We start from the raw sequence: 21,643 nt of genomic DNA, 5'->3' as shown, positions 1-21,643 counted from the left end.
CAAAACATGAATAAATTATTAGCACCCCCATTTTACACATAGGGAAAGGGCAGCACTTTGCCCCCCTCTGTGTTCCTGCCCAGAAAGGAGCTTGTGCCCTTGGAGGAAATGCCCTGTGGGGAAAAGCTGTGTAAGTTAATGAAATCCATGGTTACTTGCATTGCTTTCCCCTCTGGGCTGTGGACCCCCCCTTTAGGGATGGGTTTTGGGTCAGTCGCAGTAGGGAAAGCCCCTGGAAACATGGGATCATCCAGGGGTTAGAAGCAGCTGCTTGGGTCAGATGGCAGAGTGGAGGCAAGGGGGTGATTTGGGAGATATTTGATATCCCCAGGTGAAGGGGGTGGGGAGATACCTGACTCCTTCCTGGCGGACGAATAATGCTTTCTTGAGAGAATACTGTGTAGAAACAGTGGGGAGTTTCAGATCTCAGGTGGATTATCCCGGTGTCTGGGGAAATAGGGATCTAAGTGACTTTCCCAAGAACTTTAAACGATCTTGAAAACAGTTTATTACAAGGTAACTAAAAATATCAAGTGTGAAATCCTGGCTCTTTTGAAAGAAATTGAAGTTTTGCCCTAGACTTCACTGGGTATGTCTACACAGCAGCGCTCCTCCCCCACCCGGTACGGGGAGAGGGACCCAGAGCCCAGGCTCCAGACTGAGCCAAAATGTCTACACTGCCCCATAACATGAGCCCCGTGAGCCTGAGTCAGTTGACCCGGACTCTGAGACTCGCAGCTGTGGGGGTTTTTTTTTAATTTTTTTTTTGCTGTGTAGCTGTACTCAGTGAAGCCAGGATTTTACTCTGAGAATCTTGTGTTCTCACCAGCTTTCCAGATAGCTTTCCTGACCAAAGCAAAGAGGTTCATATGTTTAGATCAGCTTCAAATAAACATCCAGATGCTTTTCCGAATGGATTCAGATGGGGCTCACCCATTGCTATGCATGTTCCCACTCTTTAGCACATAACCAGCGTACCAAGTCGTGTAATAATAATAATAATGATTCTGATCGTGCTCTGAGCTGGAACATATTTATAGGACGCAAGTCAGGTAATTCTCTCCATCTGAATAAGGAATCAGTTTGAGTACATGGTGTAAATCGTTACAAAAAGTTATCAAAAGGAAAGACATTTTAGATCTGTGCCAGCCATACTTCTATCATCATTGTAACAAATTCATTCAGTCATTGTTAAGTGTATGGTGCCAGCAACGTGCAAGGAGATTTTATTCTTTAGTCTGAGGGTTTTCCACTGAACTGGGAGAGGGGAGTGCTGCAATCATTATAAAAAAGAAACATTTCTTTTTGACGTATTAAGCGGATTATGCAAAGACCGGACATACTGTAGAAGGGAAATGTCGTTAATACAGCTTTGACCGAGAACCAGCGACCCTCCAGAAATTTTAGGAAAGTTAAAAAACACATAATTTTGAGAAGATGTTCTTTTAAAAATCTTTTAAAAAGATTAAGGAATTCAGTAACTATTCTTTACATAAAATTCAACCTTTTTTGTTTAAAACCATAATCATTTAATGTCACATCTGCAACCTAGCCATGGCAGATGTAGTTAATCTAAGTCAGTTTGCAAATTCCAATTTCATTTGGATTAAACACTGCGACTAAGTCACTCAATAGTATACACTGTATAGGCATTAAGGCTGGTGTCTAGTAGTTTATCTACTCAAGAGACTTTAAGCACAGATTAGCCAGGTCTAAGTGTATGTCTTCTTTTAAAAAAAATATCCTGACATTTTAGTTATGCAGATTTGTATCAGAGCTGTGAAAAATGGGTGAAAATTGGCATTATGAAAGATATACGACTGCACCATTCCCAAGATGAGAGTCTTACAAATTAATTAGCTGCACACTTTACCTTGATAACAATTACTGCTCTTCTGAGGTGATATGACCATTCAGTGACAGGTACTCAATGATCAATGGGAGGCACTAGTAATATCCTTTGTGCTGACTGAACTTTTTCATGGTTTAGCTATAGAGTGTATAGATATGTGTGCATATGTACACTGAGGGCTTGATCCTTCACAGTGCAGGGGAAGACTGCTGCATGTGGAAGTAAAGGTAAAAAGTGATGAGCTGTACCAGGAGAGCAGGGAATCTGATTCTGCATTAATGAGAATACTGCTTTCCAGGCTGCCAAGTTACTCCCAGTAGCAGAAGTAAAGCTCAGACAAGGAGCACATAACTAAGCACCAGTGTTGCATGCTGAGGGATACGGCCAAGATCCTCCAAGATACTAGGCACTTAACTCCCATTGAAATAAATGGGAGTTAGGTGCCTAAATACCTTGGAGGATCTGGGCCTACACTGAGTACCATGTCTCCTCACATGCCCAACATCTGCCTACACCCCTTCCCGTTAAACCCTGTGAGATTCAGAATAAAGAAAGGGCTGTGGAAGGGGCTTGGGATTTACCGCCATACAATATAGATGCCTTTGCTCAGTGGTCAACCATACTTGAACCTATACATATCCTCCACTCACCCTTGCACTCCCTGCTGCACATCTTACAGGATCAAGGCCAAAGTGTGTCTGAATATCTCTTTGACTTGGTGTTTGTGAACATCTCAGAGTATCTCAGGGCATTTTTAAAGCAAAAAACCAAATTGTTTTGCCTTTGGGTCTACCTGTGGCACACATTTTATTTGATAATATTCCAGTTGATTTCCCATGCCTGCATGTACTCGTCAGCTGGTAGACTAGCTGTCTGTCACATTCAGAAGTTTCTGTTTTATACCAAACCTCTCCCTCCAGGCATAATTTTGCTTTTGAGCTGGATTTGTACAGGTTGACATCTTCACCTCTGAAATACTGAGATGGAATCTCTAATGCAAGAGACGGGAGCCTTTATCATTCTTAGGGGACTTGAAACAATGAATTAAAACAAACAAGAGGTGCCTTTGCAAGTGGCAAGCAAAGTAAGGGCCGTCTCTAAGGGTCTGATCCTGCAGCGTGCTGAGAACCCTCAGCTGACACTGAAATGCCTGGGACTACTTATATACTTAAAGGGATGCTTCGACTTAAGAGTACATACTGGAGGATTCTCTGCTCCTTGAAGTCTTTAAACCATGATTTGAGGACGTCAATAGCTCAGACATAGGTGAGAGGTTTTTCGCAGGAGTGGATGGGTGAGATTCTGTGGCCTGTGTTGTGCAGGAGGTTGGACTAGATGATCATAATGGTCCCTTCTGACCTAAATATCTATGAATCTATAAGAGCTTTGCTGGGTCAGGGCCCGAGGTCACACAGCCCTTTTCAGGATCAGGCCCCAAAGGAATGAGACGAAGTGTCTTTGGTTATCATGCCGTACCCACCTGTAGTTGTTTGAAGAGCAGCAATCGTGACCAAAAGCAACCTGTACAAAAGCAACGTGCCTGTGGTTGAACTGCATGCTCTAACCTCATCAAAACACCCACCTGTAAGGAGCATTGTAGACAGGAGGCCCAATTCTCTGTTGGGCTAAATGGGCGCAGCTCTATTGACTTCAATGGAGTTTCTTCTGTTTACACGAGTTCAATGTAAGTGATTCCAGCACAAAACCTACAATCAATGTACCATTTCCGTGGCACTTGATGGGTATTTTAGCTGGAATGATTCAGCATAAAAACAGCTTAAAAGAAAGTGCACAAATCTACAAGAAAACCTTAGTAGTCAGGAAACATGTTACAATAAGAGGACATTAACTCTTCCTGAATTTCTGTGAAATCGCTTTACACATTGCAGCCAAACAAGTTCCAAAAGAGCTCATAATTAATAAAATCTATCCCCAGTCGCAGCACAAGAGATGTGATTCAAAGTTCCTTACTTGAAACTCCAATGCCAAGTTAAAATCTATATAAGGCAAGCAATATATGTTGCTTCTAAGTTTAACTGGCATAAAATAGTGATAAGAATTCCGAAATACCAAAAAACCCCCAAACCCAAACCCCACATCTGAAGACAAATGATAAAGCACCCACCAAAGAAAGCAGAAGCAAATTTAACAGGCATCCCACTTGTCTGGTTTGACAGAAATTCCCACACTGCTATCCTAACAGAACCAAATTACTCACGGTATTAAAAGGATTTAAATCACTTCCTCATCTAGGAAATCACTGGCCGACTTTCCCAACCAGACATCAGGCAGGTAATAATCAGCTAGGCACTGACCAAGTTAAATTCCAACAACTGTAACTGAATGATTTGTATTTTTTCTGCAACATGCAACAAAGTGAAATCTGATGACATGACATTGAGTATGTCTGCACTGCAGCAGGAGGTAATTTCCAGCTCAGATAGATATACATGCACTAGCTTTGGTGGAGCTCGCACACCCAAAAGAGCAGTGTAGCCGTGGCAGTGTGCGCTAGCCGCCAGAGTATTTACCTAGGGTCTCGGATGGGCTTGCTGCCTCCCATTCTGCAGCTACACTGCTACGTTGATAGAAGCTAGTGTGTGCACATCTACCCAAACTGGACATGACACCTGCAGCGGCGGTGTAGACATACCCATTGTCTTACCGCAAATCTTTTAATGTGGTAACAAACTAAATTCAGTGGCGGAAAGCCCCCGCGCCCCGACCCCACTTCCAGGCAGCAGCGCCAGGCGGACAGGGCAGGGGTGAGGGAAGCATCCCCATTGCCCAGCAGCTGCGCTGGGCGCGGCAGCAGAGCAACCCCCTGCGACCCCAGACCCCACTCCCTAGTGGCAGTGCCGGGCAGGTGCTCTGGCGAAGGAAGCCCCCAGTGCCCCTCAATCCTGGCAGAAGCCGGCTGGCCACAGGGAAGCCCCCAGCGCCCCCTGATCCCATTCCCAGCAGAAGCCGGGGGGTGGCAGGGGAAGTCCTGCTGCGGTCCCAGGACTGGAGGAGCTCTCGCTACCTGCTCTGGCCTCAGGGCTGGGGAAGCTCTCACTCCCTGCTGTGGCCAGAGTGTCTCAAGTCAGTGTGGGGGAGTGCAATGGGGAGACCCTGGGTGGAATGGCAGGGGAGGGAGGGAAGGGTCATAGAGGGGTGGGGCGGTGGGTCACATATGGAGGGGGCAGAATGGGGGTGGGACCACAGGTGGAAGGGGTGAGATGGGGCCCTCCACTTGCTCTGGCCCAGGGCCCCAGGAAACCTTAATCTGCCTCTGGCTAAATTATTTGATGTGTGGTTTCTAATGCAACTCATCAGACATGTTCATATGTAACTTTTACTGGCAGACATTTTTGCACCAGCATCACACTAATATTGAGATAAAGCTGACTAGAAGGTAGCAATGAAGATGGCCATTCATTGACTCTTACTTGAGCAATGCAACTGAAGTTAATGTAGCTACTCGCATGAGTAAAGGCTAGAGGGCTGGGTGCAAAATAACCAATAAAATTACATTTCAGATGAAAACAATCAAATGTTTCTAGAGGAATGAAAATGAAATTAACCAAAAACAAAAATCCACTAAATGCACACAACACATTAGTTATGAACTGGCCATGGCCTCAGCTGATCCAAATTAAATTGCAATTACTTTAGGATTAATTCCCTTGGCACAAAAAACACAGCCTGTCAACAAGAGCTGAAAACACCCCATAAATCAAGAAACATTAAAGCCTAGTGGAGGATTATGCATGACGAGTGAGAGGATTATGATAGGAAACCGTGCTTAGTCTGGTGAGCAGCAAACCCAGCTTTCCAAGATAAAGAGAATTTCATGTAATGGCATGATACAGACTAGAAGAAACTGCAAGTAAGCTACTTTAAGATGGAAAAGATATCAAAACCGGAGCCAGTAAGGTGAAGCCTCACTGCACAAAGCAAACAAATGTCATCGATGTGTGTGTATGTGTGTGCACGTATATGCACATGTAATAAATAGACTTTCTTTGCTAACTGGGTTGCAGTTTGCAGTATTTTTGTGTTATCTTCTTGCCTGTAATGACAGTACACAATTTTCCAGAATCTCTTCTAGTTTCTTGTTATCAATACACCCATTTTTCAGGCTGTTTCCTCGATAATGTTCATTATAGTGGACAAGGAGGCTGAACAGGAGGTCAGGTAATTTCAAAAGCCGAGAAATAAAGAAACGAATGCAAGCTGTTGAAACTTATTGCACAAAAGTTAACGCTTTCTCACTCCATATTTTTTCAGTCTACACAATTCATCCATACATCCCAATCAGGAAATAAGAGGGAAATAAGAACACTGAAAGTTCTATGGAGCATCCAAACGGCCAGTCAGACTCTCATTGTCCCTAATTCAGGAAAGCACTTAAGTGCATGTTTAAGTTCTACTGAAGTCAATTGCATTTAAGCACATGCTTAAAGTTAAACACACACTTAAGTGCATTCCTGACTGGGAGCCATTGTGTTTATTGCACTTGGTTCAATTAACTCATGAGATTTTGGTTTCTGAGTTTTTCTAAGCACAGGTATAAGAAATGTGTGTGTGTATTAAGACATCTGTGGTCAGTTCTGTCTAGAGTATGACAATGTTTGGAGATTGCTATGGAACAATGCATTCTGGAGAGACATAGCTGCATATTATACATACACACATATATGTCTACGCTCTGAAAAATGTTGTTCAACGTTGAAGAAATATTCACCTTTGTTTGGATGCTATGGTTGATTATTTCTGTAGCACAGTGTCCAGAATAACTGAATCGTCCATGGGAGATTATGCAGTTCATTTGAATGGCACACAGTCTTTTGCGTGAGCACTATTCCGTACCCAGTGAAGTCCTTGTTGAGTGTACTGAACTAAATGCTCCATACTGCTGTGTAGGGTGACAGGTCCCATCAATGCATCCAACTCATTAAAAAACTCTGTGGAAAAAATATTAAGCGTTAGAATAAGGAAAGTGACATTTGCTATTTATCACAATGTAGTAGCTAGTTTCTTTTACTAACTAAATCACACTGAACATTTTACTAAAATGGAAGTTTGGGGTGAATGAGTGTCCTTAAGGCCCCGATGGTCCATGATCTGAGTGTTGCCACAATTTCATTTTAAAAATTAAACAGCTAATTCCTTGGTTCTTTCTTTCATTGACTCCCATTGATCTCGTGTGTAAAAGGATTTTTTGCCAATGGTGTCCTTATAAAGATAAAGAGACATCATTTGTAGTTCAAATGCACAAATTATCCTGACTGAAACACTTTTCAAAATGAGTGAGGCCAGGCCAAATCTTGAGGTTTTTACCCAGGCAACTCCTGCTTAAACCATGAGGGAACTTTGCCTGAAAGGGGACTAAGTAAAAACTGAGGACCCCTAGGTCCTCTCTAAGTCTATATGTGGAGGAAAGTCTGCACTTGCAGGTGAAGGGAGGGGTTCCTTTCCTCTGGCCTGGTCCAACCGTCATGTCACACAGCCCCTTTGAACCTCCATCCCATGCAGCTCCATGAATTTGGAGGAGGTGAGCAACAGAAGCTGCTTTGACTCCTCCAGATTCTCTCCCTAAAACTCATGGGGGACATAAGTGGAAATGAATTCAGCCTGCAGCCATATTATTATCTTCTGCTATTGCCCCTGCTCCACTGAAGGTGGAGTCTGGAGGAATTGATAGTTGGGGAGGTCCCTGGAAGCACTGCTCCTGCAAGAGCCATGTTGAGCAGGGGCCAGCTGGAGTTGGTAGGCCAGATGGCATAGCATAGGCAAGGAGCATCCATGCTGCTTACCTAAGTCAGAGATAGGAGGTGAAGCTGTGTTACTCCCCCACCAACTTTAAACCCTGATTATATCAGTGTAAAGCTGACGTACTCAGAGTAGAACTTGGCCTTGTATGTTTATCCTGGTGCCATGTAAATACACCAATGATCTAACTGTCCGTGCCAGAGCTAAAGTGGAGTAGTGGGACTTAAACCACAGATATTTACGCCGGGTCTGGATACTCAGAGGGGGGGTGTCCTATGTGTCCACAGACACGTAAGTCCTACAATGAGTCCTCAGTCAATACATGCAAAAATATGAAGTCATGTAGGAGTCATCACCACAAGGGAATGTCATCAGTGCACTTGATTAGTTTTCTCTTGTAAAACAAGAACAAAAGACCAAAGAGATCCATTTCTGTAGCTCTGCCACAGAGTAGTGCAATACTGCCCAGGAGAAGGAGAATTAAATGAACTCAAAAGATCAATTTAATTCCTGTTTGACTACCAGATGTCTGTGAGTCTGTTCCTGGAAAAGGGTGAGAGTTGGACAGTCAAATTAAGGAGAAATTAGCGATATTTGACCTCTTCTGAGTGGGAATGCTGACAAAACTGTTTTTGTTACCTTTTGGGACAGACCATGAATAGGCTAAAAGAATACACCTCTGTAATCCAGAAGGTAAGATCTTCCAGTAGGACCACTGTCATAGTCGGTCAATATATTGTCTTATTGGCATGTTTTTAAAGGACATGTGTTAGGTTATGCACCTCTATTTTCCTTGGCTAGATTGTCAGCCATCTCCCAGTAGTCATAGCTGTGCAGGATGCTGTTGGTGACACTGACGTGATTGGCTGCCATCTGATGAATACGCTGTGGAATGCTGATAGTGGAAGAGGGGGAAGGGGCACCGGTGCTCCCCTGGGATCCTACAGAGCTGACGGGAGAAGGGCTAGGAGACATGGGGGATGGAGTTCCTGTGCTCCTGTAACAGAACATTGATATATATAACTGTACATATATATATATGTAAAGGTGACATGAACAAACATGAAAATAACAGAACATAGCAAACACCATTTCTCACTGCTATTCAGACATAGTTTCTGTGCGATGAGTGAACTTACTTTCCACTGGCACCCCATGGAGATGGAGCCTGGGCAGCTTTTGATGAATTCTGTAGAACGAACAAAAAACCCCATTTACAAACCTGTAATTTAAACAGGACTGTGAAATGAACGTCAACAAAGAGAATGTAAAGATGGGGTGCAAAAAGTAGCAGTGATAAATATGAAAAGTGTATGCAGGTCTTATGATGCCATAAATCAATTAGGCCAAATTCAGAGATGGTACAGACGGTGATGTCAGGGAGACTCCCTTACATTCAGTGTGAGGTGATAAGTCTTCCCTGAACTAGAGCCTGATTAAGCCATATGCGGGGATGAGTCATTCCTGTGTTAGGCTCCAGTCAATCCACAAACTAGGAGCTGGTCTTGTGATTCTCAGAGTGGGTATATAAGCCTCACAGGAGAAACAATAGCTTCATAGCTTGGAACTCTTCTTTGCCTGACAGTGGTGACAGACTCCACAGGCCTCAGCCTGCTCCAGTCCTAGCCTTACCCCAGTCTTGTCCCCAGTTCTGCTCCCACCCTGCTCTTATCTTGTTACAACACTGCTCTTGACTCCTGATTCTGGTTCTGACTCTTGGCTCCAACCCCCAGACCTGACTGTCCTTGCCTTGGTTTCAGACATTCATTTAGACTCAGCAAGATTTCTCAAAGCTACTTATGTCCATCCTGCTGATGTGTAAGGGAGTCTAAGAGCAGGTAATTTACACACGGAGGAGCTGGAAGAAGGTGGGAGACACTTACAACTTAAATTAAAATAGTCTCTGCCCTACTTAGTTTAGACTCTGTTAGACACCAGTATGATGAGGGAAGTTGCTCTCAGAAAGTGTAATTGAGTCTAACTTACGGCATCTTCTCCATCGCCACTGATTCGCCTGTGGGCTTTGTTCTGCTTTCATGACCCGAACTGAATCTCTTATTTTCTCAAAAATCTTTAACTCCCAAATGTCTGTGACTTCTTAAAATTCTCTGCTTTATTAATTTTTTGAAAATGGAAATAAAAAGTTTAAAAGAAGATTTAAATAATTTTTCTTTTCTAAAAGAAAAAGATACCAAATTTACACCAAAAATGTGTGTGACAAATTCTGATCTATTTTCTTATTTGACAATACATCTGAGAGTTTTTTAATGCAGTCAGCATGTCATGTTAGATGATTTTGAAAGGTTTTAGGTACAAATATATGAAAGAAGTCTAGAATTGGCTTGTTTTCCACTGAAAAGATGACAAATGAGTAATTTTTCATTTTTTACTTTGCTTTCTAATGAGAATCTGCAGAATTATTATACCAGCAGAAGCCCTGCAAAAAACCCCAAGCTTGTCTTGTAGGATGCTTATGTTACTATAATAAAAAATAAATATCACCTTTGTTTTCTGTAGAAAGGTTTCTTTCTTCTGTTAAGAGACATTTCACATGGTTGTGAGACTGAATTTCCAATTTTTACTATGTGTTATTTGAATTGGTAGGAGAAGTACAGTGTAACAATATTTATAGGTTTCTTACCAATAGACTAAAGATGATTATTAGAGAAACACAAGTTTAATTAAATATTACTCAGAGTTTAGATCCAATTTTGAGGACATCTATTTCAATTTCATAGTAAAAGATTTGTCACCTTTCCTGCCTATTTTCATGGGTTTATAATTTGGTCATGAAAATTTGAGCCTCTACTTAAAGTTCATCATTAACAAAATATTTGTGCTGGGGAGTTTTTTCTATTTTATGTATAGGACGGGACAACCCCTGCCCTCTCCTCCCCAAAGAAAAAAACATACTAAAATACCCCAAACCAAATGACTACCTAGGGTACCCAAAGAGAATCAGGACTGCAGAGCATTTGTACCCTCACTGCTCTCTGATTTTATATCTCAGGATATAAAAACAAATTGAAGGGTAGAAGCAGCCACCAATTTTTGTTTTTTTTTTCAGAGAAATACAAAGATTATGTTTGTAGGCCAAATATTTGACCTACTCTGTTATAGATCCATCTGGAATGTTTTGATTTCCAGATGTTTTCCAATCAAATATTGCCACTTTAGGGAACATTTTAAAAATCTAATGACTTCCTGTCATACTAAAAATAAAATAGTGCACTGCATTATGAGAGAGTGGCGAATTGAAGGGAATATCTGGGGAAAACAAGACAGGAAGTGGAGGCAAGCACAGGTGTGCCAAGTTGGTGGCAGGTATATATTCTGACCACAGATATACTTGCATGCACCTCCCACTGAAGCCAATGTGGACTCCAGCCCAATACCTTAGGGAAGAATTTATCCCTTTGCCTTTTCTTACACGCTGATGTCCATAAATAGGAATCCTACAAGTTATTCCAAATATGGAGCGAGCTCAAAGTCCCGAACCCATACGAAATCTACCTTGTGGTGCATCCTGAAGTGGATTCTGATTGTGAATACTGTGAAACTTATTCATTGCAGAGCACCACGAATCACACTGGACAATCAAGAAAAAAGAGAATGGGCTGCATGTGTCAGTTTCATGGCAGGGTGAGTTGCTCTTCCTTCAGTAAGTTGTAAGTTGTGTATGCTGAACACATGTGCTTTTGTGAATACAGAATGACAACCTGGAAATTAATGGCTTCCACTGAGGCCTGTGACAAAACTCCATTGGGAGTAGGATTGGGTCCAACAGGGCTACTCTTTTGGAAAAGATGCAGTATCTCATATCATTATTAGCAATTTGAAAATGTAATATAGTATGAAAGTACCTTGAAATAATCAATAAGTGCTTTTGAATACTTTACAGCGTGGTCTCTTTTGAGTCGGAACATTCTCCAGTACAGAAGTGCCAAACAGCGATAACTAGAAGAAACAGAAAGAAGACAACATGTAAAATGTGTTACAGCACCTTTAAAGTACAAAGGTGGCACCTAATCTTGGGGACATATGACCCAGGAATAGACTAGTCAATGGAGAAGATAAGAGCTGTCTCAGGCCTATTCGTGTTAGATGACTATGACCCCAAAGGACGGACTCTTCAAACAGCTGGAAACTGCCAGGGAACAAGGATGCCCCTAACGTGACCACATTTCCCTAGTCACGCGCCTTTCCTGAGGTAATGTAAAAGCTGCTAAGAATACTCTATTCTGCCTGAGGATTCCTGTACAAAGCACATGCTAAGCAGCGGTAACTAGAACAAACGGGAAGCACAGGGGAGGATCTGGCCCATTGTCTCTAGGGTTTCTGTAGAGCACCGTGCACCTTTATAATACCATATAAATAAATAAGCAATAATAGTAATTAACAATAATTATACAGTCATAGAAATGTAGAGCTGGACGACACCTTAAGAGGTCATCTAGTCCAGCCCCTTGCACTGAAGCAGGACCGAGTGCACCTAGACCATCCCTGTCAAATGTTTGTCTAACCCGGTCTTAAACACCTCCAATAACGGGGATTCCACAATCCTCCATTTGCAGGGATTCCACATAACACACATAACAACAATAACTGATAAATAAATAATACATACAAAATGCTTGATCTTCTCCACCAGGTTTTTGTGTATTCACAAGATGGGAGATTGCTCAACAGTATGTAACACAACAAAAATCAGTAACACTTGTTTTCATTTGTTCACAGAGGCCAAGATTTTCAAAGGTTACTGGTGTTTTGGATGCCCATTTTGAGGTACCTTAGAGCATCCTGAATTTCGAAAGTGCTGTCTTCTCACCCTCTGATAATCTCACCTAATTAAGGTGCATTGTGCAGCCAAAAATCAAATCAAAGCACTCAAAATCACTAGCCACTGTTGCAAATCTCAGCCAGGGTTGTTGTAATTCAATTTCATAGTGTTCTCCTTTTTTAGATCTGTAACCTTGAAAGTTTGAAATTTCCTCTTTTACCACTAGAGGACAGTCTTTTCTTAGGAGATCAGAATCAGATAAACTAGTTGTGTGGCAGTATGCCCAGTTTGCATTGTACAGAGCCAGAGGATACAATGGACTTACAGTCCTCATAATTCTCACTCTGCCACCTTCATAGGTTACAGTACATATGCAAATGATGTCAACTCATCTGCTACATGGCAGACAATGAGTTAGGGTTGCTATGCAGTGCTGAAGGAGTGCTCTGCCTACTTTCCCTTGCTGTGACCTTTCTGCTTAAACAGATGCAGTGGCTTTACGAATTTGAATTAAATTCCACACACTAAAATGTTAGGTCGGTTCTGGAAAACACTTTACAAAACCCGGAAATAGACATGGTCAGCTATTTTTAAAAGCAATTTTTAATCGTTTTCCCATTTAAGCATTTTTAAAACAATTATTTTTAATCTTACTTGTGCACCCAATTGTGCATTAAAGCAGTGACAAAGGACATATAGTTAATTAAAAATAGATCACCAAATAGTCTTTCTTTTTTATATAAAATGATAAATTAAGATTGTTTAATTTATAGATTCTAAATACACATTTAATTTGGATTTTTACAGATGTTAAGAATAGATAAACTGTTGTAAAACCCATTTACTAAGAATCCATAACCATGTAATAGATATTGTACATGTTAACTATATAGTTGTTAAAATTTAAATTTAATTTAAATAACATTATTATTACTGTTCAGCAACTTTTTACAGAATCTAAGTTAAATGCATATATCCGGGAATAGTCATTCACAGAGTTCATCCAAATTGTTTAATTATCAACATACTAACCCTTCAGACAATATGAGTATAATTTATGATGATTGAACCTAAAATGTTATACACAGAAGAAATTACTGAGACGCTGTTACAAGGAAAGTACATCAGTCATAAAAATACAGACCATCAGGCACTTAAAAATTAATTACGCTGACGTGCCATAGCTGACCTGTCACAGCCAATAAATCTGAATTGCTTATTTACAGAAACAGAACGCAGACCAGGCAGTAATACAAGGAAAAACATGTGACGCTGGTCTAGATCTTCTTGGATCAGGAAGTATTCTCTCTCTGTCAACAGACAACACAAAACCAAAGTCCTCTATCTGACTGCACTAAGCATTTGATTTTCAAGGACTGACTCACTGCATCAAAGAAGTCTTTGAGTAAATATTGATCTACTAACCATAATGCTGCTAGCTGTTTGTCCTCTGGAGTGGCATTAGGGCCTGCGTGGGTTTTTAGTCTCACAGCATACCTTAAAAAAAGGGGAAAAGCCGGCATTAAGGCCAGTGTGTGTTAACAGGAGACCACCTTACTGTTGGGTCACATCCTCATGGAGCTGTACCGATTTACACCCGTTGAGGACCTGCCCCATTACGTTTATTCTTTCAGTTATCACAGATACATTTTGTGCTCTTCAGTTCATGCTTTCAAGCCATTCTGCCATTAGCTCTCTCTCCCTCCCAGCCTAATTAATTCTCTTCAGCCAGCAGTAACTCCCTTGGAAATCCATACAGTATTAAGGGGATCCGGCTTTGGAGAGTTATTGCTCCTTGGTTTGCCTTGTGTAGTCCTCCCAAAATATTCTCCAGCCCTGTGGAACCCCAATTTTGCAGAGTTCATGCAAAAAGGCTTCCACAGAATTTGAGGGCAGAAGAGAACGTATCATGGAGCCAGTGCTCTCCTCACACTGCAAATTTTGGGCTTGTCTCTCCAGTTTTGCTCCTCCAAGCACTGCGTAGCAGAGGGCAGCATGTGGTTCACAGCTATTTTGGTCCTATGACATTCAGTTCAAATTCTTCAAAGATCTACAGTAGTAGCATTGCTATTTCAAGAATGTATGTGCTATCCAGCCAAATCAATTCCTGGAAATCTCAACTTCTGGTTTAGCACCTGAGCAATGGACAAGATTAGTGCAACACACAATACCTCTGGGCTTGCTTCCAGAAGAATACATGTTCCCCGTAATTAGCTGATTGTATTTCATCTTTGTAATCAAACTCTAATTCTGACATCAGTGCAAATGCATTGTGTGCATGATAATCCACACCTTATTTCAACAAACACTTGTCCTGATAAACCAGTTACTTTTTTGCACTATACCTAGCAGGCAGCTCATAAACAATTTACTTTATAACTATGAAATCCTAGCTACATGCATAGATGGAGCTCTAAGCAAAATTCAGGGCCAGAGTCAGGACCGTAAATATACTGTAATTAGAGAAGACAAAGCAGACAAAGAAGGGCAACTATGCTGCTTGTGATGGTGCAGGTCAGAGGGGGTGGGAATAAGTATAGACAGCTTTATAGTGGTGAGCAAAAGGTATTTTATCTTATGTCATTCCTTCGTGTCAGAGTCAGCTGGCTGAGCTGGCTTTACTGTGACTAAAAAAGCATAAGAAGTGAGCCCAAACTGGGACCACAATACAGCAGAATTGTTTACACAAATGAGAATATGGTCAGATCAGCAGAGAAATCTGGAAGAAAACACTTGTTTTAAAAGTTTTGCAGAACTATGATTTTTAAAAATATTAAACTTTGAAAGTGAATTTAGTGCTGGTGAAAGCTGCTTGGCTGACTGCCCTGGGGAATTAAATTCTCTGTCTACAGAACAGGTATAATGTGGTCACTGGCAGTGCAAATTTTCTTTGCCAACGTGCCTTAATTCTGTTCTGGACGGACCACTCTTTGGATGAGAGAATAGCTCAGACTCCGTGATGATTCAATCTTTGCCTTTTTTAGCTGAGACTGTTGATAAGGATGCCTGTTGATGTCAGCATTAATAGGGGAAGAGGGTTGTGGTGTGCATGCTTGTCCAGCAGGAACTGGATTGCGATTACCAACATATTTCACATAGACCAAACAATAGCAATGGGATTGTATTGATCTTCAGCCACTACCAATCTGGGTTGGATTAGAACTGATGGCCAAATGGTGGAAATTCCATAATCACATTATCAACCTCCTTAGGCACTGAGTTCCCCAAATGATGAATATTGACTGTTGTAGTGATGTTTGTTTTTGTTTTTTTTTAAATATTTCCATCTCTAATTTCTACCCATGTTTAAAGGCATTCAGGTATGTTCTCCTCCTGATGGAAAATATATCCAAACAGTGCTGTTGTTCCATACAAGCTTACCTGATAAGTTCAACTGTTTCTGAATACATTGTATAAGGGGATTTAGATTCCATGGGGCCTTGTTCCATAGCATTTCCACATTCAATAAACGATAATGCTGCTTCAGCGTAATTCAGTGCCTTTCCAAATTTCTCCACCTGGCAGATAAAATAAGGTCACAGAGAAATATTGGAGTCACCAAACTGTGGTTACAAATTGTAGCAAAACAAGTTACACATAGGTAAGGTTGATGCAAGCTGTCACAAAACATCCCTTCAAATTCTAAAAGACTTACAAATATGGCTGTGAGGAAGCAAACACTACAACAACGAAGAAAGCTAATGCCAAGGGAATTTATGACTGAGGTTGAGCAAACTGGTTTGGATAAAATAACAAAAGAAGCAGCAAAAGGAGAAAAAAGAAACAAAGAAAAATATAACAACCCAATAGGCATATCACTTATCATGCTTGGATGTAAATACAATCTTTCAATGCTAAACAAAGAAAGGTAATGACTAGCCTGTAACTAAGAGAAATAAGGAGCATATGGTTGGAAATTTTTTTGAGTTCTTGGCAGAGAGCTAGAGGAAAATAATTAAGGAGGGTAAGATTTAAAAAATCATTATGAGGATGAACTTTTGCCCAAAATACAAACTAGACCTGGATCAAAGCTCTGAGGTTTTAACGTAGGAAGTTATTCTTAGCTCCTTTTCTTGTCCAGATTTTGCATACATTTGCACTAGCTGGTTTCTGTCAAGATTCAAAAGGAGATCTATCAAAAGATTGCAAGAAAAGCTGTCCTTCAGGTCCTTCCAACCCATTCAGCACTAGGAAACACCAGAGAGTTTACGAGATAGCCTGTTCTTGTAAGAATTCCTACCTAATTTCTAGACTAAAGGGTTTTAGATATGTTTGCACAAGCTTTAGATGTGCAGGCTTTGGATTTAGGCTTATTCCAACTGCCTAACACGATGGCTTCGCCTACACTATGGCTACATCTACACTATAAGCGAGGGATGTGATTCTCAGCTCGCATAGACTTACTTGTGCTAGCTCTCATCTGAGCTAGCATGCTAAAAATAGTAGTGTAGCTGGGGTAGTATGGGCAGCAGCCATGGCGGCACCCTGCTAACTGCCCAGATGAGCCCCCACCTATAATGCCGACAAACCCCGGTTGTCGGTGAGCGGGGTCGAACCTGGGGCCTTTGGAGCTTAGTGCATGAGTCTCTACTGCAGGGGTTCTCAGACTTTTGTATTGGTGACCCCTTTCACACAGGAAGCCTCTGAGTGCGACCCCCCTAATACATTAAAAACACTTTTTTATATATTTAACGCCATTATAAATGCTGGAGGCAAAGCGGGGTTTGGGGTGGAGGCTGACAGATCGAGATCACCCATGTAATAACCTCGTGACACCATGACGGGTCCCGACCCCCAGTTTGAGAACCCCTGCTCTACTGCATGAGCTAAAAGCCACCTGGCTTAGCTAAGGCTGTAGAGCAGACTAATTTTATCTCTCTCTCTAAGTGGTCTCGGTGCCACTAGATGGGACACAACACCACACCCAGGAGGTGTGTGGGTTACACTAGCACATGCCACTGCTACCACTCTCCATGATACCGCCAAGCATACTACCCTACTGTTTTTAGTGTGCTAGCTAAGATGAGAGCTAGGACAAGTATATCTTCATGAGCTGAGAATCACCCCCCCAGGGGTGTAGATGTAGATGTCGCCTATGAGGTATTCTGGGGCCTTCACTATAGCCATTGTTTTTCTGTGGAAGGCTCTCAGAAGCCACAGTGATGGGTAGCAGTATAAAACCCTAAAAGAGAGAGACGGACATTGCCACAATGATATTTTTATTCATTTTAAAGAAATTTTAAAGAATAACAAATATGGGATGAGAATACAAACAAGGTTCCTGGTGAAACACTATCAAATAATAATCACTGAGGGATTGCTCCATTATAGGAGAAAGATGGACAGAATCAGAAAGGTCCAAAATAGAAGAAAGGAAAGGCATCCTCTACAGAGAATTCAGCATAGAAGCAGGAGGATTAGTGACAAAGAGAAAAAAAGATATAAATATTAGAAAAGTATAATAACCCAGTCAGTAGGTCGTTTATCAGCCACATTGGCATTAAGTCAAGAAAGGTAATGATTACTCTGTAACTTGGAAAAATAAAGGCCATGACCAAGAACCTCCTGTAGGCACCCAGTTCTGAAAATCGTGGCCTGTGCATCCTGAAACTTTCCGAGTTCTTGTCAGAAGAAAATAATCAAGGAGTCTATGGGGAATATAGTAGTCTAGGGTTCTAGAAAATAACTGTCAGCCAGATTCTGGTCTCATACTAGTGTGAAATCAGAACCAGGTTCAGTACCTTTAAAAGTTCTGCGGGGTTATTCAACAGCAATGATCTCATCTGAAATCCTTCTTTAGCTTCCTCTTCACTGACTTTTTCCTACATATACTCTGGTCTGGCTTCTGCCCTCTCTGTTGTCCAATCCAGGTCACTATTGACTTTCTCCCACTAAAGGGTTCATCTGTATTCTCATTACTCTTTATCTACTGCTGCCTTCAGCACAGTCAATCACTCTCTCCTCCTGACTTTCTGCCCTCTTTTGGCTTGCGTGATTGTGCTTTCCACATTTTCCTCCTCTTTATATGACTGGTCCTGCAGATTCTCCTTCAGTGGCTCCTCAAATGCCCAATTCCTCTTCTCTGTTGTTATTCTTTGGAGTTTGTGTCTTCAGTCCCCCCCTTTCTTTCTCTCTAGACACCCTCTGCTGGCTCCCATGATTGCCCACCTTGACATGGGCGAATCCTAAATCTACCTCTCTGCCCTGACCCCTCTTCTCTTCCATCAGAATCCAGGTGGAAAAAAAGTTGTAGAAAGCCATTAGTATATTCAACTCATCTAGCTGAAATCTATTGCACAAAGTGAAAGACTAGTTGATCTTATTCCTTTCTAAGGTGTTAGGCTTTGGAATGGTATATTGGCTCCAATCTCTCTTAGGTACTTATATGGCCCCACTGCTGTAGTATCTGAGCACTTCACAATCTTTTTAATATTCTGACCTTCATGACACCCCTGTGAGGTAGGGAAATGCTATTATCCCCATTGCACAGCTGAACTGAACAGAGCGGGGGAACCGAAGCACAGAGAAACAAAGTGACTTTCCCAAGGTCGTTCAAGAAACTTGTGATGGAGCCAGGAGTTGAACCTGCAGCTCCAAAGTCCCAGGTTAGTCAAAGGTTAGTGTCTTAACCACTGGAACACCCTTTTTCTCGAGCTAAAAAGCTCCTTAGTATAGTCAATAATTTCTCCATTTTTTCTTAAAGAAATGCACCATTTACAGTTCTCTACAAGATTTTCTGACTTGAGTCACTTTAAAATAATATAAATCTGAATAAACCATGGAAAAGCGCACTAATAAACTCTGGTCCAGAGCACAACTTTGCCTGACGTACTGTTTTCTTGGGCTCCTACGTTAGAGGCCTGCTCCTACTTCTTTGGGCATTTTAGGCTCAGCACAGCTGAGGCAGGTGGACTCCCAGTCACATTTCTGCTCCCCTGATCCCGGGCAGCAGAGGCAACACGCCCCCCTCAGAGCAGCCGAAGGGACTGCGGTGCTAGCTGAAGATCTGTCAGAGCGCTGCGTGCTCTGTCCCATCCCCAGCATGTCCCTTCCCCTGTTCTCTGTGGCACACCTCGGGAAGGGGAGGAGTGCCTCAGTTCCACGTATAGCCTCAGTCACCGCTTTGTTATAGGGAAACCTTGGCTGCCCCATTAGAGCAACCAAAGCCTGGGTCAGGAATTTGTTATTGCCATGGTCAGTTGTGTCAGCAGTTACACAGAGGCCCGATAGAGAAATGATTATCTGTGTTTTGATATTATTTTGGCAGGAAGTATCTGTAACGAAAACAGGAGGCTTTTCGCCTTGGAGCAGTGAGGCCTTGTCCAGAGTCCTTTGAGATCAGTGGGAGTCTTTCCTTTGGCTTCTATGGGCTTTGGACTGATCCACTGAGCACAGTTATGGTATATCAAGCCAGTGGCTAGCCAGCTAGCTCTCCAGAAAAAAAAAGACATTTTGGAAATCTCATAGAGTCACTACCGCCCAGATTTTAAAAGGTATTTATGTGCTGTGGAGCTCAGCGTTGCAATGCCCAACTGATTTAGGAGCCTAAATCTCATTTTCAAAAGGTGTTTAGGTGCATTTTCAAAAGGTATTTAGGTACTATTGACAGTCAGTGGGTTTTAGGCTCCTAAGTGCCTAAATCCCTTTGAAAATGAGATTTAGGTTCCTAAACCAGCTAGATGATGCAACACAGAGAGTCACAACTCCGAAATACCTTTTAAAATCTGGGTCTATTACTATAGCTACTCATTAAAGCAAAGGAATAAATGGAATTTTTCATTTATCCAAGAGTTGATCCCTGTAAGTTGTTATTTGTTTAAGTCATAGTTTATTGGGCTATGAATACTTGATTGTATAAACACTTCTTAATTTAACAAGCCCAGCCATCCTGATAATAGATTTTATAATTACCCTAGCTGTGTTACACTGATGAAGAAGTTCCATTACACAAATAATACAGAACAACATAACTGGAAAGAAAATGTTCTCACCATTGCATCTGCTTTATGCTTCTTCCGTTTAGCTTCTTGCATAAAGTGATCTGCATTGCGTGGTCTACAAATAAGAATAAGAATATATTTTACTATTTTTGAAGTGCAAAACATTTTCAAGTTATTTTATCCCTTATTTCAAACCTGATTTGCAAACATTTTTGCAAAGAAAGCATACTTAAAATGGAAACATGCATTTTGTATTTCCAGATTGCTCCCTGTGAAAACAATAGCATTTATGGCTGTTCTCATTCTTCAGAAGTTAATAATTCAAAGAAAAAAAATAATAAAATTTATTTTTATGGCTAATATAAACTGCTTCCCAAATTACTGCAGTTCTGATCTTCAAAACAGACACAGGTACTAAACAGAGAAAGCAAACAGAGAAATGAAAATAAATAAATAAGGAAGAAAGTAAAGAGGTCAGATGAAAACTTTCAGATCATATTTGGACACAAGCAAATTCTTTCTCAGGTTAGAATGAAAGATGTTTTATGAAATATCCATGCAGCAGTGCTGAAAATGTGATACATTTCCTTAATTTCTGCAACCATGCGTTATAGAATATTCATTTTTAATATCTGACTGTCTCATCTGCCCACTAATCCATACTTGCCAGGACTACTTCTAATGTTCCAAATTTCTAAGCAGCTGCAGACAGGTATCATTATTTTTATATATATATAATAATAATACATATATGCAAGCACTCAAAAGTTAAGAAATGCCAGAATTAAGGTTGCCTGGGCAACCTTAATTTGGCCCCCCTGGGCTTATGTATTATGATACAGTTTTTTCATAATCACATACTATTTTTTCCACAGAATCCCAGCCTCATTTAGTACATAGGTTGGACATGCTCTGGATATGAATCAGGATTGTGTAGTAAAGGAGACTATTTGTATATGGACCCCTGCTTCATTATGTTGCAGAATCTGGAAGGTTGTCATGAATGAGGCAGGGGCTTGCAGGAAGAGAAAGGATGGTCTCATGAGTAAGGTGACTGCTGCCTGGAGAACTGGATTTTATCTTGGCCTCTGCCACAGAATCCCTGTATAATGCTGAGCGAGTCACTTAAACCAAATTTTTCACAGATGATCACTAATTGTGTGTTCCTCATTTTCTAGATGCCTTACTTGAGACCCACGGGTCTGACATTTAGAAGTGCTGAGCACTCACAGCTCCTGGTGAACTCAATGAGAGCAGTGCTTTGAACATATAAAGTGCTGCATAAGACTACATGGTCTGAAAAATCATATCATA

The 21,643-nt window shown here is 41.3% G+C and overlaps 1 protein-coding gene across 4 annotated transcripts in view; it reads right to left on the bottom strand.

The window, feature by feature from the left end:
- Positions 1-4,921: 4,921 nt before the first annotated feature.
- The window catches only part of AFF3 (ALF transcription elongation factor 3), a 466,113-nt gene continuing 449,391 nt past the window's right edge, over positions 4,922-21,643 (bottom strand). For all 4 annotated transcript variants that reach the window (XM_074965024.1, XM_074965032.1, XM_074965041.1 and 1 more), the window contains 7 exons: positions 20,381-20,444; positions 15,771-15,907; positions 13,815-13,886; positions 11,473-11,566; positions 8,749-8,798; positions 8,392-8,606; positions 4,922-6,801 (listed from right to left, as the gene is read on the bottom strand). In XM_074965024.1, coding sequence (XP_074821125.1) covers positions 6,662-6,801; positions 8,392-8,606; positions 8,749-8,798; positions 11,473-11,566; positions 13,815-13,886; positions 15,771-15,907; positions 20,381-20,444 — 772 coding nt within the window. In that variant the 3' untranslated portion in view covers positions 4,922-6,661. The remainder of the gene's footprint in view (positions 6,802-8,391; positions 8,607-8,748; positions 8,799-11,472; positions 11,567-13,814; positions 13,887-15,770; positions 15,908-20,380; positions 20,445-21,643) is intronic.

Source organism: Natator depressus, chromosome 1 (genome assembly GCF_965152275.1).
Source record: "Natator depressus isolate rNatDep1 chromosome 1, rNatDep2.hap1, whole genome shotgun sequence".
Lineage (NCBI taxonomy): Eukaryota > Metazoa > Chordata > Testudines > Cheloniidae > Natator > Natator depressus.
The sequence above is the reverse complement of the archived record's forward strand: the minus strand, read 5'-3'. Positions and strand labels throughout refer to the sequence as shown.